This window comes from Myotis nattereri (assembly GCF_964212035.1).
Source record: "Myotis nattereri genome assembly, chromosome: 3".
NCBI classification, from domain to species: Eukaryota; Metazoa; Chordata; class Mammalia; order Chiroptera; family Vespertilionidae; genus Myotis; species Myotis nattereri.
The window spans coordinates 154,179,806-154,205,355 of NC_138077.1; the positions used below are offsets into that span (position 1 = coordinate 154,179,806).

General features: G+C 37.4%; 1 protein-coding gene across 2 annotated transcripts in view; it reads left to right on the forward strand.

The window, feature by feature from the left end:
* The window catches only part of TTLL7 (tubulin tyrosine ligase like 7), a 148,139-nt gene that overhangs the window by 70,017 nt on the left and 52,572 nt on the right, over nt 1–25,550 (forward strand). For both annotated transcript variants that reach the window (XM_081086613.1, XM_081086614.1), the window contains exons 9-14: nt 514–672; nt 5,645–5,739; nt 12,105–12,252; nt 12,335–12,408; nt 14,216–14,351; nt 22,086–22,172. In XM_081086613.1, the coding sequence (XP_080942739.1) occupies nt 514–672; nt 5,645–5,739; nt 12,105–12,252; nt 12,335–12,408; nt 14,216–14,351; nt 22,086–22,172 (699 nt within the window). The remainder of the gene's footprint in view (nt 1–513; nt 673–5,644; nt 5,740–12,104; nt 12,253–12,334; nt 12,409–14,215; nt 14,352–22,085; nt 22,173–25,550) is intronic.

Here is a 25,550-nt window from a genome sequence, read left to right on the forward strand (position 1 = left end):
CGCTCTTTCCAGCCGATGTCCAAGTGGACATTCTATAATGTCGTTTGTGAGTTAGTTTACTCATTTGTTCACAAATGTTTTTGAGCCTCTCCTGTATGTGAGGTACTATGGTAGGCACTGGAGTGGGGTTGTAAATCAGACACACAAGGACCCTGCTCTAACAAAACAAGGAAAAGATCGGCTGGTTCTGTGCTGCGAGTTATGCAGTAAGGCGCTGATGGGTGGCGGTTTTGACCCCAGGATCAGGGACGGCCTCTCTGGATATCAAGGATGAAGACATAGGCATAGGGGGAGAAGAATGTCCCAAGAAGTGGGAACAGTTACTGAGATGATCCCAGAGGAGACAGGCATGGCGGGAGCTTAGCGGGTCCGGGAAGAGTTGGATGGAGGGAAGTCAGGGCAGTGGCAGGGCTGGATGCCCCAGGGCTAGTTTGTAACTCCAGGCCTTATTGCCACGTGTGTAAATGAGAAAGAAATAAGGCATGTTCACCTTTTAAAAATCTGTGCTTGTAGGAGCTGGTGGTTAAGACTCTGATTGTGGCAGAGCCTCATGTCCTGCATGCTTATCGGATGTGCAGACCTGGGCAGCCTCCGGGGAGTGAAAGTGTCTGCTTCGAAGTCCTGGGATTTGATATTTTGTTGGACAGAAAGCTAAAGCCGTGGCTTCTGGAGGTAAGGTGTTTTTAAGAAGAGATGTTATCACTGTGCATTAAAATAAATGTTTTTAAATGTGTACTTGGCACCGTTGTCTCATTGACTGAGCAGAAAGAGGCCTGACTGGAGTGTGTGGGAGAAAGAGAATGAAAATTCATGGAACAGAACAGTTCTAAGAAGATCAATATTTCTTTGATATTACTTTCCCCAAATTAGTATTGAATTTCTAGGCCAGGAATTTTGAATATCTATATGGATCTACTTTTACTGATTTTTTATCTACTTCCTCCAATATTTTCTCAGCCTCAGGGCTCCTACCACTTCATGACGTGTGGGTGCTGTCTTTCCTCTCTCTATGTGGGCACCTGGGCCCCGGGACCACAGCCTCTCTGTCCTCAGTGTGTCTCCCTTCACGCTCTCGAAGAGAGACGCTCCCGTGGGCTCATTAATCCTGGCACCCAGGTGGCTTGAATGTGCCTTTATGGCCATATCACATACCTGGGCCTCCCCTCAAGTCCAGCCCATCAGCTGTGTGCCTTTGGACTTGCTGCCCGTCCCTGCTATGGGCAGAGTTGTCATTCCTTTTATTTATAAAAGGTCACTTAACATCTGGAAAATATAGAGTAAAATACAGGAAAAAATAAAAATGACCTCTTTTAAAGATTTTTTTGTACCTTTCCTTCCAGTCTTAATTAATTTATGATATATCCAGAAGAAACCTTAGGTCGCAGAGTGTATGGTCACAAAGTACTGTATGTAGGAAACTTTATCAGGAAAACAGCACGTTTCCAAACACTAGTGCTTACAAGATTAGTTATATTTTTGAGGAATATATTCCTATAGAAGAGATCAGCAGCAATTACCTTTCATTTGAAGTTGGATTATCTCTCTTTTTTGTTAATGATTTAGAAGTTTGCAATTACATCTTTAATATCAAGGCTTGCAAAAGTAAATTGAATGAGTGATAGATGAGATCAAAACATTCAAAACATATTCTTCGGGAAGAATACTTTTCCAAACCACAGGGCCGATGGTTCCCTGTGTGAATTGAATGTACTATGAGTAAATAATATGTATATTTCCAATTACAGTTTGGTCAGGTGTTCAAGTTTTGCTCCTGCTTGGGCCCTAGAAATAAGATGAATATGAGGAATGTTGCTTACCCTTTAGCTCCCTCCATTGGATATCAAAGCACGTGGCTGCACCATGTCTAGTGTACTGAGACCTGGCATTGTCTAGGGTTATTGTTTTGTCTGCACTCACCCTTTCCTGCTCTCAGCTGTATTTTTTCTACCCCTGATACTTGTCTTTTATCCTTGATGGGTGGGGAAGAAGTGAAGGCACATGCAGGAGGTAGAACTGCAAGAAGAGCAGGGACGAATGACTTTACAGACATTCACAGTTTTTGAAAGCAGTGGCCTAATTGGAACTTAGCTGGGTAAACCAGAATTGACCGAATGGTTGAATTCTGTCTTGTTTTGTTTTTAAGGCTCAAAATACCATTGTTTGCATTAATGTTTCTTCTACTTTATTTTGTCCTTTATTTTCAGGAAAATAAGAACCATTACAAAATTCCACAATAACCAATGGCTAAATACTATTGTTTGCATTAACAGTTTCATTTTCTATTCATTTTTTTTCATCATTTCTGGGTCAATCAGAACCATTAAAAAACTCAAAGAAAAAAAACCACACAACTAAAAGCTGTGGAGAATGAACATTTAATTATATTAAAACAGTGAAAAGAACCTTATGTAATGATTTTGTTTCTTTGTATTTTCAGCTGCAATGGTAATGGTTCTAATATGTAGTTAAAAAACCTTTTGGAGCCATCCAGTGGAGCAATGGAGAAGGTGCTTCTGAGAATGCGATAACTTAGTTCACTGGAATGATTTCCAGTAATGATTTGTAGGGACAAATTGCAGAAATTTTCAAGCATAGAAAACATTTTTAGGGAAAATCCTTGAATTTGGAAGGATATGAATACTCATACTTTAACTGAGTTAATTTCTTTTTAAAAAATATTTTTAATTGATTTTAAAGAAGAAGGGAGAGGGAGAGAGAGAGAGAAATATCAATGTTTCAGCTGTCTCCTGCACGCCCCACACTGGGGATAGAGCCTGTAACCCAGGCATGTGCCCTGATGGGAATTAAACCATGACTTCCTGGTTAACAGGTCGATGCTCAACCACTGAGTCATGCCAGCAGGGCCTTGAATTAATTTCAATAAGTCATTGTGCCAGGTGGTAGAGATACAAGAAGAATAAGGCAAAACACTTGTGGGGACTCAGATGTGTGTTTTATGGCAATGGTTGTAGGTATAAGGAGGAAGCAGGGTGCCAGCACAAACAATAAACTGACTAACCTCTCTGTGTTCATGTGTGTATTTGAGAGTGAAAACAATCTTTGCAGAAGAGGGAACACCTGAGCAAGGTATTTAGAAGGTGGCATAGGGGTTGGGGTTTGGAGAAATGGGGGTGGGGTGGGGAGAAGTTACTGGACAGAGGGAAGAGCACTAATTTAGGAGCACAGAATCTATTCTGGATACTTTTATATGTGCATGAAATGATTGTGTTTTGATAATACAGCTGTAATTTGGACAGTTAATAAATAATACTAATTTAATTTGCTTTCTAATAATTTTCATTTTCGCATCCTTTTACAAGCTGCTGAGTTTTAAGACTATAACATTGGCTAGGTTTTGTCTGTTTTAGAATTTAGGCAGTGAAAACTAGAGAAGCCATCAACATTACAGAGTAGAATTTTGGCTGTATGAAACACAATTTTCAGAGTTTCTTCTGTGAGCCATTTGTGGTTCTCATATTTTTTTTGTACCACTCTCATAAAAATTTTAAAAATCCAAGACATTAATTGAACAAAAGGTGTTTTTTTCAACCTTTTCATGTATTAGTTTAATTGGTTACATTTCTTCATCAACCAGTTTCTTTTATGTGATAGCAGGAGGAAGACTTTGAAATAGATATAAGAATGGGGTTTGAGATTGTATTGTCCCAAATTACCATTCTGCAGAAGGGATATGCCTGGCAGAATTCCAGACTGCAGTTTTAGAATGGAGCACCTAAGGGATTCATTACAGATAACATTTCAGTGAACCAATTAATAATTGTCAGTTCCTAAATATTTGGTTAATTTTATAATTTGTTACTTACATGTAATAGCAGAACTATCGTTGTATTACAAATTCTAGAGATTTGAGTCACTATGGAATGGTTGAAACATTTTTCATATAAAAGACATTATCCTTTCTCTGCACTTTTAAGAGATAACACTTAACAACACTTGAGTAAATGGATGTTCTTGCAATTACCAAGCTACTCCCTTCCCTAAGAGCACAGCACACAGGCGGGAATGTGTTAATCACCTTCTGAATCAGAAATTATCAAAGGAAAAATACAGCTTGGCATCTATAATAATAAAAGCATAATATGCTAATTAGGCTGGACATCCTTCCGGACATCCTTCTGGATGACCTTCTGGACGAAGCTGGGGCTGCAAGGGAAGCCCAGGTTCCGAGGGCCTACTGGCACCTAGAGGGAAGCCTGGGTCCCAGGTGCCAGAGGAAGCCGGTGCTGGCAGCCAGGGGAAGGAAGGCCTACTCTTGCACGAATTTTGTACATTGGGCCTCTGGTATTTCTATAAAAAGACTATCATGCATCTGTCAAAATGTTGACATGGAAGATTTTCATGATACATTGTTAAAAGGAAAACTTGGATTATAAAATAGTATAATTAAATATAGACATTTATTGGGAAGGTAAAATGAATATTATAAATATGCATAGCAAATATCTGGAATACCATTTATTAAACGATTAACAATACACTAGGTAGTCAGTCTACAGGTGATCGTTCTGTCTTTTATTTAGCTTCTATTAACTAATTTTTCTGCAGTGATCTCATGCCACATTCCTAATTAGAGGCATTTGTATTTCTGAATGATTTCTTAAGTTTAATGTGTTTTTTTCGTTCAACTGCCAATTGTAAAATGCATGTCATCAACTACCTTATCTCTTGTGGTGATAGATTTGTATCAGACAGCCCTTGTCTATGACCCGTAGCATATGTTTTTGGATAGCCTGTGGGGTTATCTGGTGGTCATGAAGCTAAGCTACAGTTGTGAACTCAGCAGTGTTTAATTTTCTTAAACACCTGCTGTTCTAGTTACATTTTCATAACAACAACAAAGACAACAAAAAAAACTCCAGCTGCCGAAGTGGTAGTATATTGTCTAATGGATTTCTGGGTACATAGAGTTATTTTTTGCTTTTTGTCTAATGAAATCCTGGCAATGATGTTGGAAATGACATCACAACCACACATGGCTCATTTATTCCCGTGAGTCCTTATATAGTTAGAAAGTTCATGGAGGTTAGTTTGCAGCTGCCCTTAATGGTATCTTCTGAGTAATATGTAGCTAGTGTCTTTGGAAATGAAAATTGATGAATCTTGTCTGATTCAGGTGGGAAGAAGCAAAATTTATTTTTTAGTTAGTAATGGAAGGATGAGTCACTTTTACTTCTCTGAAGTTAAAACTCAGAGTGCTTGGGGTAATTTGGTTGAAGAGAGTAGAAAAGACGGGGAGGGCAGATATGCTGACCGAAGATTCTGAGCCAAGACAGCAGGAGGAAAGAGGTGGTGATAATTCCTTACGCCTGGCTTAGGGTGATGGGGAAGGGAGGCTTGGCAATAGTAACCGGTCCATTACCATGCAGAGCTTTGAGGTTTATTATAGAGTCCTTCTACTGGTTGGGGATCCCACATTAGATTAACAAATATGTATTGAATACAGGGCATCCCAATATATACACACACTTTGAATAATTAAAAGGCAGTGTTTATTAAAATTCATTTCATTTTCAAAATTGAGCTATCAGCTTTTAAAGTGTGTATACAATTTTGGGGGGAACACCTTGTATTTTTTGGCCTACCCACAATTGCTTATTCTCATTGTTTTCTTTGTAAATTTTAGATCAACAGAGCTCCGAGCTTTGGGACTGATCAGAAAATAGACTATGATGTAAAAAGGGGAGTGCTGCTAAATGCACTAAAGCTCCTCAACATCAGGTAAAGTATTTCCTCCATTTTTTGGAAAATTTTCGCCACATCTGACAGAACATTCATTTGTACATGGAATTGGCTTGAATTTTTTTGTGTTTTATATTTTGAATTACTCAATTCCATTTTTTTTTTTCAAATATCCTTTCCTCTCCTCTAACACACAATATTTCCTTCTCCTCATTTAAGGCTCTGAACCTACAGTAAAAAATATGGTTAAGTTAGAGTATTGCTATACTTATCCTATATAATAAAAGCCCAATATGCAAATTGACCAAACAGTGAAATGATCAGTTGCTGTGATGTGCACTGATCACCAGGGGGCAGACGCTCAACTCAGGAGCTGCCCCCTGGTGGTCAGTGCACTCACTAAGGAGCAGCTAAGGAGCAGCAAGCCGAGCAGTAAGGAGCAGCGAGCAGGCAGGCAGTAAGAAGTGAGGGGTCCTGGACTGTGAGAGGGATATCTGCCGAGGCGTTCAGGACTGCGAGAGGGCACAGGCCGTGCTGAGGGAACGCCGCCCCCCCCCCCCCCCACACACACACACAATTTCGTGCACTGGGCCTCTAGTTTAGTAATATAGAATATGAGGTTGAATTAGAGAGACTGCTTTAGGAAACGCTCTAGATTATCTCCTCACCTTAGAAGAAACTAAAATAGAGAGGTCACTCAGAAAGTAAAAAATCTCAAACGTGGATTTTCTGCCTTTCTCTCCAGAAGTCTTCCCCATATATATTGTTACCTGGGTAAACAGAAAAGAGAGGCAGTTGTTAAGTGAGGCTTAACCTTCCCATTGAAAAGCATCAATGCGATCCCCCCCCCCTTTTTTTTAAGGATGAATAATACTCTGTTGTATTATGCACCATATTTTCATTATGCATTCATCCACTGGTGGGCATTTAGGTTGCTTTTGTCTTGGCTATTGTGACTAATGCTGCAGTATATACGGGAGTGCAGATATTTATATGAATCCTAATTTCAACTCCTTTGGATATATACCCAGAAGAAGGGTTGCTGGTTGCAGTGTATATGATCATGGATGTCAAATATTTGTAACACTATTATATGGGAAGGCTTTTGGCTCATAATGAAATAAATATTTTAGAAGTTTAACTGAACTTCTCAAAGAAGTAATGAAATGTTTGCAATTATAAGTGTTGAAACAGCATTTGGGTGTTGGGTTAAAGGACCTCTAAGGTTTTTTGATCTTAGAGACTTTATGATTTCAATTGATTCCACTTGTCATTTTAAGAGCTCTAAAGAAGCTGTGGGATGTTTCCATGAAATTTGTTTATGTTAAATGTTTCCAAGCATTTAGCAGATGCCTGATTGAAAAGTACTTTTCATGGGAAGCATCATTAGAAAAAGAGATAGACATATACATTTGTTCAAAAATGTTCATATGACTCCTCCTTTTGCCAGATTAAAGAATGATTTGCCTAAATTCTACTGATATCTCAATTATGTTAAAAGAAATGAAAAGAAAAAATAAATTTTTATTTATTTAGCTCACACAGTGTATCATTATTTTGAATTACTTAAGTAATATGCCTATACTTTTTTATTTATTTATTTACTATTACTGTATAAGTAGGCCTTGAATTTTTTTTTTTTTCCTGGCATGTCTTTTGACTTGCCACCCATGGGTGTTTTTGGTCTTCTTAAAAGTAAGATATATACACTGAAACAGTGAGACATCTCTAGGCTTAAAACGAAGGGAGAATTGGATTTCATCTTTCTTAATTTTCTTACTGTTGTTCCACTAAGAGAATTTAGCAAAATTCATACCATTTAGAGCTTATGCTAATGAAGCTTAGGTTGCAGCTGTGCCTTTTCTCTCCATCCAGATGGAGGGCTCCATGGGCGTATGTGTTAGACTTGTATTTCACTGTGGCAAGGTATATGATGGGCACATCATGGAAACATAAGCAGGAGCTGAGAACACTAGGAAAATTCTTGCCTATTTATTAAATATTATTGGATTAATTTTTATATGGACTATTTTACTTTTGGATAGAATAAATTGTTCTGTGATTCCCTATTTATATTTATTTTAATCAGACTATCATGATGATTTGTTTATTGTGTTATGTTTCTGCTCAAGAACCTAATTGGATTTCTATTGCCAACACTTAATCTAAGTTCCTTTCATAATATAACTTAATCTTAGCTTTTTCATCTTATTTCCTATTTCTCTCTGACCAAAACTGTTTTATTTAGGCTGATTATCACATTACTAGAGGCCTGATGCATGACGTTTGTGCACTTGGCGGGAAGGGGTCCCTCAGCCCGGCCTGCTTCCGCTCGCAGTCCAGGACCCCTTGGGGGATGTCCGCTGAGGGGTCCTTAGTGCTGCCTTGTAGGTAGGAGAGGCTCCCACCACTGCTGCTGTGCTCACCAGCCGCATGGCTTCTAGCTGTGCGGTGCTCCCCTCATGGGAGTGCACTGACCACCAGGGGGCAGTTCCAGCATTGAGCGTCTGCCCCTAGTGGTCAGTGCATGTCATAGCAACTGGTCGTTCGGTCGATTTGCATATTAGGGTTTTATTATATAGGGTTTTTCTCACATGTGTAGCCTATTCTCGTTGATGATTTATTCTGTTCCTTATCCTGAATGCCTTTCCTTACTGCCTATGACTCTAATTTTATCTTTTATTATGGTGTATTAGCACAAGTTAATCTTTTCTTTCTTTGAACTTCAGGAGGAATTAGAGTCTGCATAGGGAATGTCTTATTGCTTTGTTTACTCTTTTATGCTCTGTGCTCTTTTAGTTGGACATGGCAGATTTTTCCTTTCAATTTGATCTAAGCTCCTTGAAGTCAAGGAGCATATACTTTGCTATTCTACACAATTCTTTTAATATATATATTTTTTATTTATTTCAGCTAGGAATGGAGAGGGGGAGAGAGATAGAAACATCAATGATGAGAGAGAGAATCATTGATTGGCTGCCCCCTGCACACCCCACACTGGGGATCAAGCCATAACCTGGGCATGTACCCTGATTGGGCATTGAACTGTGACCTCCGGGTTCATAGGTTGATGCTCAGCCACTGAGCCCATGCCTGCCAGAACATAATTCTTAGTATGATGCTTTACTTATAGTATGGCTCCATATGTACCCCAAAATTCATAGTGTAAATGTATACTTTCAGTCTCAAGAAAATCGAAAAGCATGTACTGGTGGTATATAGCTCAGAGTATATATCACAGCCCCTGAGAATACTGAACCTCATATTGAGGGGTCAGAATTGATCCCCTTTGTACTTGGATGGCACAATGTAATTTAAGTTCAGATTCAGATAATTTTCTGAAACATTTGGCGTGGGGTCTTCAGAGACAAGAGAGTACAAAAGGGGCTATATGCAGAACAAGAGAAAGAAGAATAAGTAAAGGTAAGTAGTAAAATAGTAATAAGTAAAAAACGTGCTTTTTCAGTAATAAAAGGAAAAGGCAATCTTGTATATTGGGGTGTTGGTGTGTTGATAAGAAGAATCGTTTTTCCTCCATAACTATTGTATTAGAATCATTAAAATTGAGTCTACAAAAGATAGTTATAGTCCCATGAGTTCTGTGAGTCTGAAATACTGTACTGTTTATTAGTTTAGTTCAGATTAGATTAGGTTACATTAGATGATCTGACCCTTAGTTATGACATGACTAGTTCACAGGCTACATGTGTATGGTGTATGCAGCAATCATGCTACCCTGCCCTTGAAAATTGATTCTCACTGGCCTCTTTGACGCTCTACTTTCTGAATTCACTTAACTTTGAGCATTTCTCTGGCTTCTATGATTTCACTTCCTCCTACTTGTCATTTTTTTTCACTGCATTCTTGCCTCAGCCCTCTTTTCCTCTGTGTCAGTCTCATTCATTTTTGTAGCATCTTTTGTAACTCAGACACTGGAGTCCCAGGTCTACACCTGTACTGAGGTACAGATTAGGGTCCTCTCGACAGCTCTGTCCACTCTTGGGCTCTGGTCTTGCATTTGCAGATCTCTGCTGAGCATTTACCCTCGATGTTTCTGGTCTAATAGGGGCTCAGTTAATTTGTAATGAGTGAGTGAACTAGTAAGGAAGTAAGTTAATGAATGAATGGATGAGTGATCTGATGACACTTTAAATTCAATATGACCAGAAGTTGAATTATCTTCTCCGTTCTTGCTGGGTTTCTCTCTTTTCTTCTGCTAATGATGTCAATTATTACCTCCAACCCACAAAAGAAAAACCTTTTCATATATTTAATGTACATTCTTAGCTTATATTGTACTAGAAGATGGAGATAGAAAAATTAGTAAAATTTTCTCTCAAGTGGCTCAGTTATTAAAAGGGAAACCATATGCTCGTAGAAAAGTACTTACTATATAATATAAAAGTACTCAAACCTAGTTTTGTGTCTTGCTTTGCTTTGCTAGTTAATTGTAAAACCATCCATATAAATGTTCAGGCTACAAAGCTGGGAGTTATCATTAGTTCCTTCCTTTTTTTATGAATCAACTGAACCCTGTACAGTGTATGACTACCATTTAATTTTGTAGTCCCACTTAGTTTAATGACTTCTCATTTCTCTCCTGGATTATTTTACTGGCTTTCTTCCTTCTTCCAGTGCTAACCCCTGCCCCATTTTCCAGCCTCCACTCTGTGGCTCTGCAGATCATTTGACAAGTGTTAACTACTTACTGCAGTAGGGACTAGGAATTCAGTGTGTACCATGATTCCTGGGTTTCTAGCTTGGGCAACTTGTTTGACAATACAGTAATGATTTAGATAAAAATTTTAGGTGAGAAACAGATTTAGAGGACTGATGGGGGAAGGTAGAGAGAGATAGTTCAGTTTTAAACGTGCTAATTTTGAGGTTCTCTGTGAGCCCAGGCAGAATTGTTAACTGGGAAATCTGATATACAGTGCCCCGGGAGTTAGAGATATCAATTTGACTGACAGCCATGTACAGATTGCTGTTGGGTCTAATGGATGAAAGCACATAGTGCACATATTGAGAAGTAAAGGGGGGCCTGGCAGAATCCTGAGGAATGCCAACATTAAAAAAATGTCTTGAGAGAGGGAGAGGGAGAGAGAGATAGAAATATCAATGAGAGAGAAACATCGACATCAATCAACACTGATTGGCTGCCTCCTGATGCCTCCTGCTGACGATCTAGCCCACAATCATGGGCATGTGTCCTGACCGGAAATAGAACCGGTGACCTCTTGGTGCATGGGCTGACACTCAACCACTGAGCCACAGCAGGCCGGCGAGGAATGCCAACATTTGAAAAGATATTTATAAACTCTGATATTCTGATCACGTTGTTTCTACTCTACCAGATGAGGTTTAAACATTGCATCAAAGCAGTTTTGATCTTTAGATTGTATACAAAACAATGTTTGATCTGGTCTTTGCATCTCTCATCAATATGATCACTTTTCTTTTCCTCTGCCTTGGAATTAATTTTTCTAAGAATGCATGTGTGGTGCTATTCCACATGTTCATGGTTTTTGCACATATTCTCATTTAAATGTACGTTTATCTTTGTTCCTCTGGTAAATATCAACTCACTAAATTTTTTTTTGGGGGGTGGGTAAAATATACCTAACATAAAAATTACTATCTTAACCATTTTTAAGTGTGCAATTCAGTGGCATTAAGTACGTGCACAGTGTTGTGCAACCATCACCACCATCCATCTCCAGGACTTTTTCATTGTGCAAAACTGAAAGTCTGTACTCAAACAGGTACTCCTCACGGATTGCACCTGCTACATGGGAGAGAAAAGAGAGGAACAAGTTTCAGAGGAAAGCAGTCTCCCAACAGGACTTTTCCTATAGAAATCAGACAGCTGTAACTAAATTTGCATGATTGGGCAAAAATGAGAAGGACTATGCAGAAGTCTTCAAAGAAATAGTGATTGTTAGGCTAGGATTTCAGTCAGAATTGAAAATAAACTAAGGAGTGGTTAGTGTAAATGAGGGAATACTTAAATATAAATGGAATTGTTGAAGGAAGAGTAAAGATCCAATATTTATTAAGGACCTATTATTGATACCACATGTTGATCTTTATAAGAACTGTAGGAGGGAAACATTTTTGTTAGTATTTAATAGATGGGGAAATAGACTCAGCAGGTAATTAACCTGAGATTGTACAGCTAGTACATCGTTATACTGTTTTCATTTTATTTTGTTACCTTCAGAGCTTCTATTTACAATTGGGAGACCCTTATTTGATGCTGATTAGATGAATATAACGTATGTGGATATATAATTTAATAAACATTGATTCCTATTGTCACTGTGTCTCCTTTTCTGCTCCTTCTCCTCACAGGGATAAAATCACAATTGGAATTCTAGAATAGGATCTTGTGTTTTATATTTTAGGACCAGTGATAAAAGGAGAAACTTGGCCAAACAAAAAGCTGAGGCTCAAAGGAGGCTTTATGGTCAGAATTCAATCAAAAGGCTCTTGCCAGGTTCCTCAGACTGGGAGCAGCAGAGGCATCAGCTGGAGAGGCGGAAAGAGGAGTTGGTATGACTATTTTAACACACCCACGTTTTGAATCGCATAATTCATTTGCCAGGTTTTATTTGTCAAATTTCTGTATTTCTAGAAAGAGAGACTTGTTCAAGTGCGAAAGCAGGTCTCTAAAGAACAACATGAAAATCGACATATGGGGAATTATAGGTAAGCATCCTTCCTTTTTATACAGATTGTACAAGTGAAGTGTCAAAACAATGAGTGTACATTTTTTAATGCTTTAGGCTTGTTTTAAGCACTGTTCATTTTACTCTGAGATAGTGCTTTTGTTTGATATTTTTCTAGAATGAAAAGGTAGACAGCAAGTAGATGGTTCAGACTTGGGAGACTCCTGCTAGCCAGCCTTGAGGGTGGTTAAGTCTGATATTATCTTTTAAATCAGATATTATCCTGTGACCTTATCTATAATATAAAAGCCTCGCAACTGAATGGCAGATGACCAGAATGACTGGTCGACCAGTTGCTCAACGCAGGAGCTGCCCCCCGGTGGTCAGTGTGCTCCCACAGCGGGAGCAGCTGCTCAGAGGGCGGGTCCACAACCACTTGGCTGACTGGGATGAACTGCGCTTCCCCAGCAGGCCCCAGTACACAAATTCGTGCACTGAGCCTCTAGTTTGGTTATAATGTGGTGTTTTGAGACACGTTTCAGGTCTACTAGTATTCTTTCTGCCAGTTCTAAACTCTGATGTATCAGGGACTAGGCAAATAATGAAGATGTTTGAAGGAGACAGATATGAGACAATAGAAAGGGTGTGGACTCTGCTAAATGAAACCCTTTCCATGGTATCAGCTTTGACAGGATAAAAGGAGACTCCCTAAGCTCCTTGTGTTCTTAAAGAGACTGTCCTTCCTCCCAAGCTTTGACACGGCCTCAGCAGAATTAGGATAATTGGGGGCCATAAAACATCTTGCAATCATAGTAGGCCATTCTTCCCTAGCCTCAACACCATCAGCAGGAGTGGTGACATCACATTTCCTGTCACCCTACCTCTACCAAATTCTCTCCACTATCCCAAGAGATCATCAGGTTAATCTCTGCATTCGTCAGTAACCACACTAAATCCAACACTCCCAAGTTATCCCTCATCACCTAAACATTCCCCCATGACGTTTTGGATTTCTTTAGTATACCAACTGCAATGATTTCAACCACTACCTCCAACTAAACCAGGGGTGGGCAAACTTTTTGACTCGCGGACCACAATGGGTTCTTAAACTGGACCAGAGGGCCGGAACAAAAGCATGGATGGAGTGTTTGTGTGAACTAATATAAATTCAAAGTAAACATCATTACATAAAAGGGTACGGTCTTTTTTTTTTTTTTAGTTTTAGTCATTTCAAACGGGCCGGATCCGGCCCGCGGGCCGTAGTTTGCCCACGGCTGAACTAAACCCTTATACTATATCATCTGGAGTTGCATTGTTTAAGATAACTCTCTAGATAAACTTTAATTTGTGTGCATGACAATGCACATTTATGGATTTTTCATAACTGTATTCATCTTTATTTGTGGCACCCAGTAAAGGCAGAATAGGAGGTTAAGGATTAGCTATGTAGTTGACATTAACTCTTACACTATAATAGCTTCTTTTTTTTTTTTTAAAATTGAATTTACTGGGAGTGACACTGGTTCACAAAATTATACAGGTTTCAAGTGTGCAACTCAACAAAACATCATCTGCACACTTCATCATGCACCCATCACCCCAAGCATGAGATGATGGGCAAATGCTCATCATCCCTATTTCTCCCTCTTTGCCCACCTCCATCTAGCCCTACCCCCTTTCCCTCTGGCTATCACCACACTGTTTTCTGTGTGTATGTGTTATGTATATGTTTTTGTTTTTTGCCAATCCCTTTACCTACTTTCACCCAGCTACCCAACCCCTCACCCCTGACAGTTGTCAGTCTGTTAGTTTTTTTAAACACGTTGGTTTATCTGATTTTATTGTAGACGAATTTATCCTCCTGATGATAAAACTCTACTAGAAAAGTATGAAAATTTGTTGGCTGCTGCCTTTCAGACCTTTCTTTCAGGAAGAGCAGCTTCATTCCAGCGTGAGCTGAACAATCCTTTGAAAAGGATGAAGGTAAAGGGATACGTGTTTATAAAGAGAAAAAAGAATTATGCCAAATAATATGCTTTTAAAAAACAACCTACCTCAGTCCCACATATAGAAACATTTTACGTTGAAGATGCACTTGCTTCCATTTTCACAGTTGGTAACATTTCATAACCAACCAGGTGGTTTCAAAAATAAGAAGTTGTCTAACAGGACAAATTATACAGTAGAGAATGTTGATGTTATATGTTGCAATACTGATCTATTGTAATAAACATGTGTTATAACAACTGTGTATATGTAACTGAATTAAAAATCCATTGTATTTACCAAGTGGTTTGTAATGTTCTCATTATTTGTAGCGTATCTGACATTATTCAGTATTTTTCCCTGATGCTGCCTAGACCTGATAAAGGAGAAGTAATAAATACACATGCATATCCCCAAACATCCCCCCACTCCCCACCTAGTAATCTGTTTACCTTACTGACGGTCTATCAGTTATCTATTGCAGCATAATAAACCATTTCATTTATTTGCTCATTATTCTGCACACTTGGCTGGGCTCACTCGAGTAGTTCTTTCTGCTTGTCTTGCTTGGAGTGAATAAAGTATGATTCACTGCATTTATCTGAAAGGATATGCAAGATGGCTTCACTGACATGTCTAGAGCCTCAGGTGAGAGAGCTGGAACATCTGGGGAGCTGACTGGGTGTCTCTTTTTCTCTGCATGGTCTCCCAGCAGGGTAGCCAGATCCCTCACTGTGGTAGTCAGAGGTTCCAAAAGGGAGAATTTAAAGACAGGCCCAGTGTGTAAGTGCTAATCAAGCCTCTGCTTGCATGACACTTACTAATGTTCCATTGGGCAACTAACTTTATGTGGACCTATTAATACTCTTTGGACTTTATATTACTTGACATATCCCTACAGTAATATATTCCCCATATCATGGATACACTGTTATATTGAGTAATTACAAAATCATGATAAATATGATCTTTTCACTCAGATTCCACAACAGAAAGTTTCAAAGCCATTTTCAAGCTGGCTAGACCTAAGAGATAGAAGCAGAAGGAACATTGTATATCCCAAGTGTTATTTTCCTCCAAATTTCCCTCTTTTGAGGTATGCAAATGTTTTAACATTAGAATTATGTTCTGTAGCCTTTTTGTTTTTATTTTTAAATATATTTGTGTTGATTTCAGAGAGGAAGGAGCGGGAGAGAGAGATGGAAACATCAATGATGAGAGAGAATCATTGGTTGGCTGCCTCCTGCGTACCCTACACTGGGACTGAGCCTGCAACCTGGAGATGAGTCCTGACCAGGAATCAAACTGTGACCTCTTGGTTCATAGGTCAATGTTCAACCACTGAGCCAAGCCAGCCTGGCCTTTTTTTTTTTTTTTAACCTGTGGGAGACCTTTCTTCATTTTTCTTCACGTGTTCTATAATGTTATTTCCCTCTCCTGTGGCTAAATAATCTATTCCTTTTTCCCATTACATTGATCCTCCATCCCTGTTTTTTCTAGTAGAAAACCTAGGGGTACAGATACATCTAGATTCAAATTCTAGTTCCCCACATGTTAATTTTATAACCTTAGGCTAAACTATTTGATCAATGGTTTCCTTGTCACCAAAATAGTAGTATTAAAACTACTTGTCAGGTTGGTTATGAAAATAAAATTGAGGTTAACTAAAATAGTCTATTAAAGTACTTGACACTTAAGAAATAGGCTTCAAACCTTAATTCCCTATTTCTATTCCTCAAAATGTAGTTTAAATGTCACCACTTTGCCCTGTTCCCTAGGCCTGTGAGCCTATTCTTATGCAAATTTTGCACTTTTTTTTTTTTTTTTACTGTTGTTTCTTTTTAGTAAGTGTTGAGATTAGGTAGTGCATGCCCTCAATTTGTTCTTTTTCAAACTCTTTTGGGCTTTCTAGGTCCTTTTACATTTTCATATAAATTTTAGAATCATCTTGAGAATATTTTTTAACAGGCTGCTGGGGTTTTAATTGGAACTATGAGGAAACTGTAAAACAATTTCTCGGGAATTAACAATACTGAGTCTCTGATCCATTGATATGGCATATCTCCATTTATTTAAGTCTTTTATTACTCAGCTCTGTTTGTAGTTTTTGCTATATAGTTCTTGCACATATTTCATTAAATTTATTAAGTATTTGGGTTTTTTTGCTACTATTGCCAATAAATAGTTTTTCATTTTTTTTTCTTTCACTTTTTGGTTTGTTGCCTGGAAGTAGCTATCTGATTATTTTTATATATTGCCCTTATACATAGCAATTTTTATGTTTATATTTTCATTAAATTCTGATTTTTATTTTGGTTATTTAGAAGTTTGTTAATTAATTTCCATACATTAAAATTTTGTAGTTTTATTTTTTTAGGGATTTCTGGTCTAGTTGATCGGTGTTAGAAAAGCATTTCAGTCTTGTAAAATGAATTGAGACTTGCTTTATGTCTCAATATAGTACATATTTTAGCAAATGTACCAAGTCTACTTGGTAATGTGTATATTGCAGGTGTTGGTTGTAGAGATTTATAGATGTCGTTTAAGTAAATTTGACTATTAGTGTTGCTTAAATATTCTATATCCTTTTATATATTTTTTTGGCCTACATAGTGTAGCAATTGCTGAGAGAGGTTTGTGGATTTAGTTCTGTCAATTTTTGTTTCAGATTCTTTGAAGTTATGAAGATGTCTTCCTAATTCACCTTTCCTATTTTATCATTATTATGCAGTGTTTATCTTTCTTTTGGGTAACATTCTTTGTCTTAAATTTTACTTTGCGTGATTAATAGTTTATTTCTTGTGGTTACTGTTTAAATGGCACATCTTTTCTATCCAGCCACTTTTACTAGTAACTCATGTTAAAAGTAACAATATTTACATTACCTCTGGTAAATAGCATAAAGTTAAGTCATACTTGTTTTTAAATCTAGTCTGACTATGTGTCTTTAAATCATTTTACAAATTTACTAGTATAGTTAGGTTTATGTCTGCCTTTTGTCTTTTTTTTTCTTCTATTTATACTATTTGTTTAGTATTTCTTTTTTGCTTTTCTTTATTCTTGGAAAAGTCAATTTTTAAATTATTTTATCTTCACTATTGGCTTTTAGTTATAGTTGCAGCATAATATGGGGTTTTGAAAAGAAATCACAATATGCATCCTTAAATCATGAAGTCTACCTTGAATTAGTATTTTATCACTTCACAAGAATGCTAGCAGTTTAATTTTATTTGGTGCCTCTCTCTAGACTTTGTGCTGTTATCACATATATTACTTACAGTCTTTAAAACACCTTGTTATTATTTTCTAAGCTCTAAGTGGTCTTTAATAGTTTTCTAAATACCACTTCATATTTACCTACATATTTATCCTTTCTTGTGTTCTTCATTTCATGCTTCTGACATGATCATTTCTCCTAGTTTGAAGAAACTTTCTCTAGTATTTCATATTCATTTTAGTATGAATTCTCTCAGTTGTTTTGTTTTTTTTAAGCTGAAATTGTCTTTTACTTTCATCTTTATTTTAAACTAGTGGCTCAGTGCACAAATTTTTACACATTGAAAGTGAATTAATTAGAAGAAATATTTTAATATTTCTATTTGCCCGCCCCCTGATCGCCATCCCCTCCCTCTGCCTGCTGGCACCTGCTTTGGCTGGCCTGGCACTGCCTGCTCGCTAGCCCTGCCCTCCGATGACTGGTCATTCTACCCTTCAATCAATTTGCATATTATTCTTTTATTATATAGGATAGTTTAACTGAGCATAGAATTTTATCTTACCAGGCTTTTTTCTTTTCCTTTCAGCACTTTTAAAGATGTCATTTCTTTGTCTTCTCATTCCTATTCAGAATCCAGCCATTATTTTTTGTTTGATTTTCCTCTGAATATAATGTCCTTTGTCTTGACTGCTTTTTCTTGTATTTTCAGCGTTATGTCTTTGATGTGTCTATGTGTGAGTTCCTTTGTATTTACCCTGCTTGTGGTTTTGTCAACTTCTTGAAGACGGGCATTAATGTCTTTCATTGGTTTTATTTACTGCCATTTAAAATTGTTTTCTGAATTTTATTTTGGTTATTTAGAAGTTTGTTGCTTAATTTCCATACATTTAAATTTGCTTTCATTATTTCATCAGATATTTGTGCTGTATTTTGTATATTGTCTCTTTTATGGGACTCTAGTTTCACATATATTAGATTATTGGACAGCATCCCATTTATCTTTGATGCCCCATTCTGTTTTACTTTTCTCTCTCCCTCTCTCTCTCTTTCTCTCTCTCTGTGTGTTTCAGTTTGGATAATTTTCATTGACATATTCTTGCTGTGTGTAGACTGCCCTTTAGCCTACCCAATCACTTCTTAATTTTAGATTATATTAGTCAATTCAAGAATATCTATTTGGTATTTTAAAATTTTATTTCTCTGGTAAAATTTTGGATCCTTCATTCATTTTGTTCTCCTTTTCATTATTTCCTGTAACATGTATATAATAAGTTTTGAAAAATCTTTATTAATTTTAATATTTGGATTATTTATTGACCTGCTTTTATTGACATCCTTTACTTTTGATTATAGGTCACTTTTTTAATTGTTATTTTGGCTGTCCTATAATTTTTATTTGTTTGATGTTTATAAAAGAATCATAAAGCTGAACTGATATTTTCTCCAAAAGAAGGCAAATATTTCTTAGTACAGAGTGTTAGAATGAGGGGCTAATTACTTCGAGCCAAAGAAAAGTTAAAGAAAAGCAAAAGTCAGCAAGTGGTACTACATCAAAATTAAAAGCTTCAATATAGCAAAAGAAACAAACAAAGAAACAAAAAAAAATGCAACCTACAGAATGAGAGAATATTTTTGCAAACTATATCGAGGATAAGGAGTTATTAGCCAAATATATAAAGAATTCATGTAACTCAATAACAAAAAAAAACCCCATCAGATTAAAAAATGGGCAGAAGAACCCAATAGACATTTTTCCAAAGAAGACATCCAAATGGCCAACAGAGATACAAAAGATGCTCCACATCACTAATCATCAAGGAAATACAAATCAAAACTACAATGATATATCACTTTATACCTGTTCGAATGGTTATTATAAAAAAAAGACAGAGTTAACAAGCATTGGAAGGATGTGGGAAAAGGAATGCTTGCACATTCATGGTAAGAGTGTAAATTGGTTCAGCAGCTGTGGAAAACAACCTAAGTGCCTGTTAGTGGATTAGTGGATATAGATGATGTGGTATATACTACAATGAACTGTTCTGTGATGAGAAGGAAGAAAACCCTGCCATTTGAGGCAACCTGGATTGCCTCATTATGCTAAGGGAGATAAGTCAGACAGAGAGAGATGAACACTGTATGATATCCCTTACATGTGAAATTTTTAAAAAGCAAATTAAAAACAGTAAAATTGTGGTTACCACAAGCTGGGTGGTGGGATGGGAGAAAGGTGAATATAGACAATTATATTTAACTATAATAGTTAAACTTGCTAAGAGATTAGATCTTAATTATTCTAACCACATACAGTGGCAATATTACAATATATAAATGTATCATAACCAATATGTTGTAAATCCTAATTTTATACAATGTTATATGCCAAATATGTCAAATATGTTTTAATTAAAATAAAAAGGTTGCCCTAGCCAGTTTGGCTCAGTGGATAGAGCATTGGCCTGTGGACTGAAGGGTCCCTGGTTCGATTCTGGTCAAGGGCACATGCCTGGGTTGCGGGCTTGATCTCTAGTAGGGGGCGTGCAGGAGGTAGCCGATCAATGATCCTCTCTCATCATTGATGTTTCTATCTCTTTCTCTCCCTTCCTCTCTGAAATATAAATAAATAAAGAAAGAAAGAAAGAAAGAAAGAAAGAAAGAAAGAAAGAAAGAAAGAAAGAAAGGGTGAACTGGGTCCAGGCTGGGCTGTAACAGTTATAGTTTCAAGTGCCTTGAAGGTGACATCTATTCGGTGTTTATTACAGGCCTCATTCTCTATTGGCATTTAAGAACTGTAAGACTACAGATAGGTATTTCTGGCTTTCCATCCTTGCCTCCATTCTCCTCTGTCACTTCATACTAAAAAGGTGCTATCAGAGCGACCCAGCAGGTGGAGAGAGCCAGCTCTGTGGGGCTCTTTCAGATGTTACACTAGCCCACGTGGCCATAGGAATTTCCTTTGGGTTTTTTATCATAGCAGAATCTCTCTGTTCTGGGCCTGATCTTTGTTGATCTGTGTCCAGATATGCAAATGACCCAAATGTACAAAGAGGTAACTCATCTCTTCAAACCTAGGAAGAACTTTTCCCTGTCTGGTATTTAGTTCCTTTATATACTTTTTAATCCACAGCTTTCCAAAGTCTTAAAAATATGATTATTTAGTTTATCTGTCTTTCTCTAGCTGTTACGATAAAAGTATTGCCTTTTACATTTTTTCTCCTAAACAGAGGTAGAACGCCATACATTTCATTTTAACTGTCTTGTGCTTTGGAATTCATTGTAGGATCATTATTTATAATCAAACTGTATAGCAAGAATGTTTTGGTATTTTAATAGCTAAACTTTCTGTGATTGGTATGAAGAGTAACTTATAAATTTCATTGCTCAGTGAGATTTCTAGTTTCTTCAGAAACCTTTTTTAAAAAAAGAGGTACTGAAATAGAAATCATACAAGTAAAGATGTGATATTTTTGTAGGTTGAATAAATAGTTCAAAGACGCATCAATTATTCTTTCAATATAGCTATTATGCTCCCATTGCTCTGGTTTGCTCAGTATTCACTTGGGTGTTATGTTTTTATAACTTTTCCCTTTGACTTCAAAATGATTTTAGAAGAGGATTAGAGAAGGTATTAAGCCTATAGGATGAAAACATTTTATAAAGTTCTAAAGATACTATTGTTCAATAGTTGAAGTTTTGAAAATTCCATTAAATTGTGCCCATTGAACAAATATTAACATTAGGTTACTAACTGCTAGGCCAGTCATCAGTTTTCTGTCTGAAATTGTAATATTATTTTACAATAATCAAGATAGAAATGATTGATAAGATTGTGGTCTGGAAAATTAGAGTGATTTTTAGAAAATTTAAAGTGTCTAATAGGCTAATTTATTATTGTAGTCAGATTTTAATAATGTTCTAAAACATAAAAATACATTTGTTTATAATCTATAATAATAAAAGTGTAATATGCAAATCTACCGAACGACCAAACAGCAGAACGACCGTCCGGATGACACGCACTGGATGACACGCACTGGCGCCAGGACAGCCACGGCGGGTGCTATGTGATTGGTCAGGGGGCCCCGCCATCACCCCATGATTGCCCCACAGAGGGAGGTCCGGGCCACCCACTGCGTGGCGATTGATGGGGGGCTCCGTGGAACCAGGGAACCAGGGGTGTGTGAGGGCGGATGTGGGCAGTGCCAGGCGAGGGCCCCAGCAGGCGGGGCAGGGGCTGGGGCTGGGAGGCAGCCAGGGCTGTGAAGGCCTATCGTTGCACGAATTTCGTGCATCGGCCCTCTAGTAATATATAATAGATTTTCAGCAATGTATTATTTATATTGTCAGATTTTAGTGAACGCCATTTTTTAAAGAGTTTTTCATGGCCTTTATTACTCATTTGATCTGAGTAGTCTTCATTAAATAGTTTTGTACATTATTTTATGGAGATTAACGAATTTAGAAAAGTTCTAGAATCCATTGGTGATCATAGTTTTAATTAATATCTTTTTAAGGAGGAAGAAATTTTGGATCTTCTGGAACAATGTGAAATTGATGACGAAAAGTTGATGGGCAAAACTTCCATGCCTCGAGGACCAAAGGTACAGTACCCATATCTTTCTTAGTATCAAAGTAGATACGACTAAGTACAGTTGTTCCCTTTGAATTTATCACTATAATAATGACTGATGGCACTTTCAAGGAACTGCATGGACCATGTGTGCAGTACAGAGAGAGTTGGTTATCTCACACATAGAAGTTCTATTTTGTTTTGTTTTGTTAGTTTTCCTCACTTTTTTTGGATTCCTTTTGTAATACTAGTGAAATCCTGATGAGTTGGACCAAGAGGGACCTAGAACTAATAGCCTTGTTTTATTTTTTTATTCTTTTATTTTTTATTTTTTAATTTATTGCTTAAAGTATTACAAAGGGTAATACATATGTGTCCATTTTATCCCCCCGCCCTAGACAGTCCCCTAGCCTCCCCTATCCCCCAATGTCTTATGTCCACTGGTTATGCTTATATGCATGCATACAAGTCCTTTAGTTGATCTCTTACCCCCCTACCTCCTGCCCCCCAACCCTCCCCGGCCTTCCTGCTGCAGTTTGACAATCTGTTTGAGGCAGCTCTGCCTCTGTATCTATTATTGTTCAAAAGTTTATAATGGTCTCTATTATCCATGAATGAGTGAGATCATGTGGTATTTCTCCTTCATTGACTGGCTTATTTCACTTAGCATAATGCTCTCCAGTTCCATCCATGACGTTGCAAATGGTAAGAGTTCCTTCCTTTTTAGAGCTGCATAGTATTCCATCGTGTAGATGTACCACGGTTTTCTAATCCATTCATCTACTGATGGGCACTTAGGCTGTTTCCAGATCTTAGCTATGGTGAATTGTGCTGCTATGAACATAGGGGTGCATATATCCTTTCTGATTGGTGTTTCTGGTTTCTTGGGATATATTCCTAGGAGTGGGATCACAGGGTCAAATGGGAGTTCCATTTTCAGTTTTTTAAGGAAACTCCATACTGTCTTCCATAGTGGCTGCACCAGTCTGCATTCCCACCAGCAGTGCACAAGTGTTCCTTTTTCTCCACATCCTCTCCAGCACTTGTCGTTTGTTGATTTGTTGATGAAAGCCAGTCTGACAGGTGTGAGATGGTACCTCATTGTTGTTTTGATTTGCATCTCTCGGATGATTAGTGACTTTGAGCATGTTTTCATATGTCTCTTGGCTTTCTTAATGTCCTCTTTTGAAAGGTGTCTATTTAGGTCCTTTGCCCATTTTTTGATTGGATTGTTTATCTTCCTTTTGTTGAGTTGTATGAGTTCCCTATAAATTTTGGAGATTAGGCCCTTATCAGATATGACATTGGCAAATATGTTTTCCCACACAGTGGGTTTTCTCGTTGTTTTGTTGATGGTTTCTTTTGCTGTGCAGAAGCTTTTTATTTTGATGTAGTTCCATTTGTTCATTTTCTCTTTAGTTTCAAGTGCCCTAGGAGCTGTATCAGTGAAGAAATTGCTTCGGCATATGTCTGAGATTTTGTTGCCTTTGGATTCTTCTAGAATTTTTATGGTTTCCTGTCGTACATTTAAGTCCTTTATCCATTTTGAGTTTATTTTTGTGTATGGTGTAAGTTGGTGGTCTAGTTTCATTTTCTTGCATATATCTGTCCAATTTTCCCAACACCATTTATTGAAGAGACTATCTTGGCTCCATTGTATGTTCTTGCCTCCTTTGTCAAATATTAATTGAGCATATTGGTTCGGGCCAATTTCTGGGCTCTCTATTCTATTCCATTGATCTATATGCCTATTCTTGTGCCAGTACCAGGCAGTTTTGAGAACAGTGGCTTTGTAATACAACTTAATATCTGGTATTGAGATCCCACCTACTTTGGTCTTTTTCAGGATTGCTGTAGCTATTCGAGGTCCTTTTTTATTCCAGATGAATTTTTGGAGAGTTCGTTCTAGATCTCTGAAGTATGCCGTTGGTATTTTAATGGGAAGTGCGTTGAATTTATAGATTGCTTTGGGTAGTATGGACATTTTAATGATGTTGATTCTACCAATCCATGAACACAGTATGTTCTTCCATCTGTTTATGTCTTCCTCTATATCTTTTTTCAACGTCCTGTAGTTTTCTGAGTAGAGGTCTTTTACCTCTTTAGTTAAGTTTATTCCTAGGTAGCTTAATTTTTTTGGTGCGATGGTAAACGGGATTGTTTTTATAATCTCTCTTTCTGAAAGTTCACTATTGGTGTATAGAAATGCCTCAGATTTCTTGGGGTTAATTTTGTATCCTGCTACATTGCCAAATTCATGTATTAAGTCTAGTAGCTTTTTGATGGAGTCTCTAGGGTTCTGTATGTATAATATCATGTCGTCTGCAAATAAGGACAGTTTTACTTCCTCTTTTCCAATTTGAATGCCTTTTATTTCTTCTTCTTGCTGAATTGCAATGGCTAACACTTCCAGTACTATGTTGAACAGGAGTGGTGAGAGGGGGCATCCCTGTCTTGTTCCTGTTCTTAGGGGAAACGGTGTTAGTTTTTGTCCATTGAGTATGATGTTGGCTGTGGGCCTGTCATATATGGCTTTTATTATGTTGAGGTATGATCCTTCTACTCCCACCTTGCTGAGAGTTTTTATCAAAAATGGGTGTTGAATTTTGTCAAATGCTTTTTCTGCATCAATTGATATGACCATGTGGTTTTTTTCTTTCAATTTGTTTATGTGATGTATCACGTTTATTGATTTGCGGATATTGTACCATCCTTGCATCCCTGGGATAAATCCTACTTGGTCATGGTGTATGATCTTTCTGATGTACTGCTGGATCCGATTTGCTAAGATTTTGTTGAGGATTTTGGCATCTATGTTCATGAGGGATATTGGCCTGTAATTCTCTTTCATTGTGTTGTCTTTACCTGGTTTTGGTATTAGGGTGATGCTGGCTTCATAGAATGAGCTTGGAAGTGTTCCTTCCTCTTGAATTTTTTGTAGTAGTCTGAGGAGGATAGGTTTTAGTTCTTCCTTGAATGTTTGGTAAAACTCCCCTGTGAAGCCGTCTGGTCCTGGGCTTTTGTTTGCTGGAAGCTTTTTGATGACTGCTTCAATTTCTTCCATAGTTATTGGCCTGTTGAGATTTTTAGATTCTTCCTGATTGAGTTTTGGAATGTTGTATTTTTCTAGGAATTTGTCCATTTCCTCCAGGTTGTCTAGTTTGTTGGAGTAGAGCTGTCCATAGTATTTTTTAACAATCATTTGTATTTCTGTGGGGTCTGTTGTTATTTCGCCTCTATCGTTTCTGATTTTGTTTATTTGGGTCCTCTCTCTTTGCTTCTTGATGAGTCTGGCTAGAGGTTTGTCAATCTTGTTTATCCTTTCAAAGAACCAGCTCTTGGTTTCATTGATTTTCTGTATTGTTTTTTTGGTCTCTATGTCATTTATTTCTGCTCTAATCTTTATTAT